Source organism: Pterocles gutturalis, unplaced genomic scaffold (assembly GCF_000699245.1).
Source record: "Pterocles gutturalis isolate BGI_N339 unplaced genomic scaffold, ASM69924v1 scaffold20974, whole genome shotgun sequence".
NCBI lineage: Eukaryota > Metazoa > Chordata > Aves > Pterocliformes > Pteroclidae > Pterocles > Pterocles gutturalis.
Window position 1 is genome coordinate 1,192 of NW_010131153.1, and position 7,200 is coordinate 8,391.

Genomic DNA, 7,200 nt, shown 5'->3' on the forward strand with positions numbered 1-7,200 from the left:
GACCGCGCATCGCCTTCCCCCTGTGGTTCGCTGCAGCCCCCCTCTCGTCCGTGTTACGTTGCTACCGTGTTTTGCCGTGTTCAGAAGTAGAGTAACAAAACCAAGGGTGTTTGTTTGAATGTAAAGATGTAAAATTCTCATGGTCATCAAAAGAACAACACATGCACACACCAAACCAGCAAACCAGCCCAGCAGTGCTGTGCTCAGCCTGGCCCCATTGCAGCTCCCGGATGGATGGATGGATGGATGCTGGGGGCTGCAGCAGGCAGGGCAGCACTCTGCCCGCACAGAGCTCCTGCACCACCACCCCAGGGCCTCCTCCCGTGGCTCCCCATCCCTCCTGCCTGCAGACCCCTTTGTGCCAGGCAGGCGGGTGGAGAGCACGTCCTGGCTGTCCCCACCACTGTGGGTGTCCCCAGCCCCAGCAAGCCCTGGACCACCCCGATGTACCCCCTGAGGGGACAGCACACATGGAGCCCTGCGCTTCGATCTGACCAAGGGCGTTGGCAATTGCCAAAATCCCCCCCACACCTTTTTCTGCAGCCTTCAATTTTCACAGCTCAAGCTGGGGAGCCCCTGCAGGGGCAGGGACACTGGGAAGGCAGCACAGGGACACTGGGAGCACAGCACAGGGCTCTTTAACTCTACAGCCCAAGGAACAAGCCCTCCACCCCTGGCCATCCTGCCCACCCAGCAGCCAACACACTGTTCCTGACGTCGGCCAGCATCCAGGGTTGGTCTGGGGGTTCTGGGGTCCAGAGCTGCCATAGGGCATATAACATGCTCCCCACGAAGTGCAGCATGTCATGGATGCTCACCGCTGTCCTTGTGCCCCCGGTCAGGAACGGCTGCACCAGGCTTGGGGACCGCTCACCTCCGTGTCCCACCCAGGAGGGGACCCAGCGCTGCTCACCTGCGGTTTCTTTACAGATTTTTCAGTGATCAGATTGCAGGATAAGGCAGAGATTTCAAATACATCCGAGATATTTTTTACACCTGCCTTGTTCAGAATACCTGACGTGCATGATTTCTACACACATTGACTGCCGGGAGCTGAGCCTGGGGACACAGGCTGGCTCGGTACCTGTCCTACAGTTTGGTAACATTCATACCGTGGAAAAGCAACGATTATCAATAAACAGTTGTGCTGAGAACAGAATGGGCTCTGCCTGCTCGTGTGACTGTGCCAGGGTTGGGTCCCGCTCTCCCCAGCGGCTCAGCTCACTGCTGCTGGGGGAAACGTGCTGGAGAAGCCAGAGGGGAGGATGGGATGGGGCTGGGCTGAGTTTGTGCTTTGGTGAGTGAGGGCAGTGCTTTAAAATCCCCACCCCGTGGCACTTCTGTCCCGACCAGATCCAGCCCCCCTGGCCCAGGTCTCGGCCTGGGCTTTGCATCTCCTCATGGCTGACATATTCCCTCGGTCCAGCGCTGCCCAGCCCAGGGCAGCCTGCGCATCCCCTGGGTACCACACATCCCCTGGCTACCGCCCATCCCCTGGGTACCGCACATCCCCCAGGTACCACGGCACTGCCCAGCCCAGGGCAGCAGAGACCAGCCCCCGTTAGTGCAGAACCGGCCGCAGAGCTGCCTGCCCCTGGCTCTCCCAGCACCGCAGCGGGGCCACCAGCCTCCCGGGGAGGCTTCAAAGAACCTATTTCAGAAAATGCTTCCAGCTGCCTGCACAGACACATCAAAGGCAGCGTCACGGGGAGCAGCGCTCGGGCGGGGAGTGCTGGGCTGACGCTTGATTCCTGCCCAGCCACCCAGACGCCAGCACCCAGCATCACCCCCAGCACCGACCCAGCTCAGCAACACGAGGAATCTCCCAGCATGAGGCCCCGGGCCCTTGTCAGCAGCTCTGAGACAGGACCCAGCCCATGCAGCAGCTGCTCCTCATCTTGCCACACTTGAGATGACGGATTTTTAAATATCCTATCCCCAGCACAACGACGAAGTCAAGGGCCTGGAGGTCCTGGCTGTACTGCCCCAAGGCAGCTCTCCTCTCACCGACCAAAGGACAGGACCGGGTCGTGGTGGCCAGACGCGGCTCAGGAAGCGGGAGGGGAGGAAGCCGCCACAGCTGTTCTGCTGCCGACAGACGGCACAGCAGATTGCCATGAAAGATTCCTGCCGACAGCAGGCAAAAGCAGCTATTTTGTGCTTTGCTGCTGCCAAAACTCCATCCTGTGCCTCTCCGGCTTTTCCTTCAACTTCTTGGTGTTTCCTGAGAGAGCACACAGCTGCTTCCCAACACCCAGCCAGCAGATGGACGGATCTCCTCAGAGCAGAGCGGGCTGGAGCTGCCTCCCTGCCCCACCGGCTCTCCGCTGCTCCTCCTGGCAGCCCAACGCTTCCTTGCCTCCGGAGCATGGCAGAGGGAACCTGCATGGGTGCAGAGAAGAGACAGACAGAGCAGCATCTAACAGAGGAGCCTCTTGGCTGAACAAACATGCCAGGGCAGCCCAGAGGGCTGGAGCATAAAACCATCTTTCCTCCTGCCTTCTCCCACCACCTCACCCCTCACCTCCGTGCTGCACACCCGAACCAGAGCAGCTTCTCCATCCCTCAGGGAAGCAGTGCCTTCCTCTGTGCCCCCTTCCACGTGTCACTGAGGCAGGAGGGCTCCTGGATGGCTGCAGCTCCAGCTTTCCTACGAGGTTTCACATCTCCGCTGCCGGTGCTCCAGTGCAGAGTGGTTCCATTTTGGGGAACTTTGGGGTGGTGGAAGCAGCAGGCAGCACTTGTGCAACCCCCGCAGTGCAGGAACTCTCCCTCGGCAGGCAGATGATGGGTCACCCACCCCAAACCCCCTCAAGGGATCACAAACATGACAATCAAGCTGTAAGTGGGACTCTGGCCGCTCACAGAGCACTCGGATGAGTCTTGGAGACTCTCTTTTATTTTCAGAGTCACAGTGATGTGTATGTAACAGCTTTGAAACACGCAGCACGGTCAGACATGGGCATCCATTGCTCGGGTGTGAGCAGCCGTCACCACTGACCCCCCCCAGCCAGCTGCCGAGAGGGGACACGTCCCCTGAGCAGAACGAGAACAGCTGCCGAGGAGCCACAAAACCTCTTTGGTCCCATCAGCTTGAGGGGCTCCCACTCATTCTGTCCAGAGCGCAGACTCATGGAGCAGCAAGAGCAAGGAGCTGAAATAAGGAGGAACAGAGGGAAGCAGGGGGACAAGGAGCAGGCAGGAGGGGTACTGCATTCAGACCTCCATCACCACAGCCCCACCAGAAGCCAGCAGGCTGCAGCGGGGAAGGCAGCACTGTCCCCCATCAGGCACACGTGGAGGGACAAGGACCTTCCAGATTCAGCTACAGGATAAAAACCTCCTGACAGCATCTGTAGGAGGATTATGAGTTTTGCAGCACTTGTTCCATTCCAGTTAGGCGGAGAACACGCAGGCTCTGATAACCAAGGTAAGGCATTCATCACAGCAGGGTTAAGAGATAGAAATAAAGCCCCAGTCTGACCAGGGCAGGTGGAGGCACAGAACTCCAGGCAGAGGCAGGTCTGACTGACATCTCTGGAAGCCAGCCCCGCAGCCTGGTTTCTGCGTAGCTTAGAGCACGAGGAGGTTTTTCTTCAGGTCAAGGCACTCCAGGAGTGTCTGCCCGTGGCGGCAGAGCACCATGAACAGTCCTAGAGTCAATGTAAACGAAGCACCGCAAAGCAGTTATTTTCTGTCTTCAGTCTTTGGTAAGTGCTAACACCACCCTGCACCAGCACAGACCATGCTCAGGACCAGGGCAGCAGCAGTGCCCCTTCCTCAGGGCAAGGAGGCTGGAGCCCCCCCAGATATAGCACCGAGCCTCGGGCCTCCCACGGAACAAAAGGCTTTGAGATTTCACTGAGTGGAGATGAACTAACTGTCAGCGTCACGGAGACACACTGCCTCGGTGCATCGGTTCAGAGCAGGTTCACGCCGTGCTTCAGCAGCTTCTGCTTGGCCTTGCTCGGCAGGCTGAACGCACTGTCATGAGGGTTGGGAACACCCGAGTTGCGGAGCGGAGCGCCCAGCTGCTGGAAGTAGGTTTCCTGGACGGGGTTCCGGCAGGCATACACGGCCGTGGAGGCGTTCCTAGCAGGGCAGGAGAGAAGGCAGCAGTCAGGATTTATTGTGCAAGATCCACTTCAGCTCACCGGGCTGGGCACTGGGATGCTTGTGGCACTGGACTCCTGGCTATTGAGAGGGACTTGGAGGTCTCTCTCAGCAGAGCAAAAGAACACTGAGCTCAAGTGGCCACCAAAACCCTGAAAACCATTGCCAGAAGGCCACAGGGAACCAGACCCTCCTTCTCGAGGGTGCTGGCATCCTAAAAGAGAAAGAGTCATACGCCTCCTCCTCAGGGACCTACTCAGCAGCACTAGCACCCATTCGTGCAGTCACCACTCAGTATTTTCCTGCAAGAGGGCTGGCAGGGAGCAAAGCAAAGGATCCGTATTCCTCCTTGACAGAGGAAAGCAGCAACTGATATGTTTGCTGACACCCTCCTGTGACAACTCTCCATAAAAGAAAGCAGTTTTAGTCATCTTGTTACTCAGTCTGATTCACACATAGAGTTGCTTTTTTTGGGGCAACACAGAACACGGCAGCTTAGCCGGCGCAGGATTTAAGGAGCCAGTCAAGCTCATGCTAAACGGGGAGTTCTCCAGCACTGAAGAGTATGATTCACGTTCCCTTGGCAAGCTGTGTCAGAGAAGTGAAACAGTGTAATTCCCAGAAGCATCTTTATTTCACCATGTTTTGGACAAACAAGCATGAGCAGAATCTCTGCGCACTCACAACAAACCACCCCGAGATCAGCTACAAACGGGGGAGTGCTGCAGCGCTGGGCTTCAGCCGCGGCTGGTGCAAGGGCTCTGGCTGCGATAAGACCATCTCGCCTGGAGCATTACAATCGAGTTTGCCACGCACGTTACAGCGTGTTTCCAACCCAACAGGCCGTGCAAGAAAACAAAATCTAGGTTGCCAATTCTGGGTGCCTTTGGCTCCCAGCCGAGACACAAATTTATTAGGAACAGCTATATTTAAAACAGCGTCTTAGAACCTGATGCTGCCAGGGACTGTATCTTACTCCAAACCCAAGGCACAACTCACTGTGCCTTCAGTCCGCTCGCCTTGGTGCCATTCTAGCCTCTCAACACCCCGATCAGGCTGCAGGCAGAATATGAAGCAGCCCACACCTAAAGAGCAAACTTCAGGGAATAAGGTGACATGACTGACCCTTGGCAAGTGTCACCGGTGCGATTACAACGTGTGCCAAACCTCCGCCAGCCTCAGAAAAGGGCTTCCCCCCCGCTGCCTGCTCTGTATGCCGCTCAGCACCCTGAACAGGAGCTACAAGCACACCTTACCTAACGATCACCTCTGAAGCCGCCGGGAGCTGGCTGAAGTCGGCGTGGATCAGCGTGGCAGCTCTCAGGAAGTGCCGATCCAGGGGGCCGGGCGTGTGGGGCAGGTTGGCTGCACAAGAGGAGGAAGGGGGGTGTTAAGAGGAGCATGCCCTCATTCACCGAGCAGGAAAAGGCTGTGACCCCTCCCACAGACCCTGGATGTCTGCAGAACAGAGACAGGGTGACACCCTAAATCCCAGTGTGACCCCACTGAAATCAGTCAGTGACTGGCACCGTGCTCAGCCCTGGGCAAACAAACCTCCTGGTGTGCCTCCCCCTGCGTGTACACACACCAGAGGGGTGATGAGAACACCCAAGACCTGGGTTACCTAGAACCACTGGGGCTTCTCGCTTTCCCTAAAGCACCTCTGCTAACCTGGAGAGAGCCAGGATACTGCCTGCGAGGCTGCCAGAAGAAGGGAAACATTAGAATGAACCAGAGCAATATGTGCACGAGGCCTTCTGCGTGTCGATGGCCTGCCAGCAACCCAGGGCAGCAGCCTCCGAACTACCGGCTCCCACTTGCTCCCAGTTCCTGCTTCTCGTAGCCAGAAACAACCAACAAACACCCTGTGGTACAGCGAGACAAAAGGCGTCACACCAGGGGTGGATGGAGTTGGGGTAAGGAGGGCGGGTTTGCAGAGGATGTCAAGTCCTGTCCTTGGGCTGAGCCCTTCGCAGGACCCCCAGCAGCATCATTCCGAGCAACGCGCCAGCGGCAGCCGCTCCATCTCCCAGTGGCCTCTGACTCTCACCCAAAGAAAGCGATCAACGAGCCTCCAGCAGACTATAAACTCACCAAAGACAAAGCCTCCTCAATCCAGTCTATTTGGTAAGAGTTCTAGCAAGCAATGTTGCTCAGAAGTTGTCTGAAGCATGGGAAAAGATTACCATCAACCCTCCGCTCCCCCTTGTCCCCTCCTCTGAAGCGGCTGCTGTCCCAGAGGACGAAGCCTTACCCGTGAGCACGTTCTGAACGCAGTCGTAGTGCGTGAAGCTGTAGGTTGTCTTGGCCGAGGACGAGTCATCTTTGGGCAGAGTCTCCCTCAGATGCACCTCGAGGCCGTTCAGAGAAGCCAGGCTGCTGTGGTACTGCAGAGAGGGCAAAAAGAAACAAGCGTCAGAGTAGCAGCCCGGCTGCGCCTGGGCTTCCAGGGAGGTACCGGAGGGAGCTCGGGTGGCCGTGGCTGATGACAGAGGGACAGAACCCTTCCACACCCTGCTGCTGCTGCCCAGGCTCCTTCCAGGAACAGGTGGGCAGCGTGGGCACAGAGAAAACAGTCTCACAGCTCACAAACCAGCAAGAGAGGGACTCAGAAAAGGGCACTCATTCTAACCTGAAAATCAGCCATTAAACCCCCTGGTGCCACTAATTACAGGAGAATGCAGGACTCCATTAATTCACCATCAAACAATTTCCAGGGCCAATTTTCACATCCTGGGCACAACGTGCAGCCGCAGCAAGGAATATTCCTGTGCTGCCCAGCCCTTGTGACAGCAGGCAGACGGTACAACATGGGAGGCAGCTTCACCCGCTCGGGCTGGGTTGAACTGCCCGCAGGGCTTCCCGCAGCACCCTTCCAACACACGAGTAAATCCTCTAAAGAGCACCCAGCCTCCGCACTCAGCTCCTGGCCAGCTGCAGACTGCAGGCATTCGGCTGTCGTTGGAAGGGGAGAAAAAGAGGCTCCGGGCAGGGCTCAGGCAGGATGGAGGGAAGATTAACTCCATAATCCTCCAGCCTGCTCCTGTGCTTTCCTCCACCACGGAGAGGATCAAGCCTGCATTCAGC

General features: G+C 57.4%; 1 protein-coding gene across 1 annotated transcript in view; it reads right to left on the bottom strand.

Moving 5' to 3' along the window:
• Positions 1-3,920: 3,920 nt before the first annotated feature.
• The window catches only part of HPS4 (Hermansky-Pudlak syndrome 4), a gene marked incomplete at its 5' end in the record, with an annotated part of 12,070 nt that continues 8,790 nt past the window's right edge, over positions 3,921-7,200 (bottom strand). Inside the window, 3 exons of the mRNA XM_010080511.1 lie at positions 3,921-4,092; positions 5,370-5,478; positions 6,368-6,500. Of these exons, the coding sequence (XP_010078813.1) occupies positions 3,921-4,092; positions 5,370-5,478; positions 6,368-6,500 (414 nt within the window). The remainder of the gene's footprint in view (positions 4,093-5,369; positions 5,479-6,367; positions 6,501-7,200) is intronic.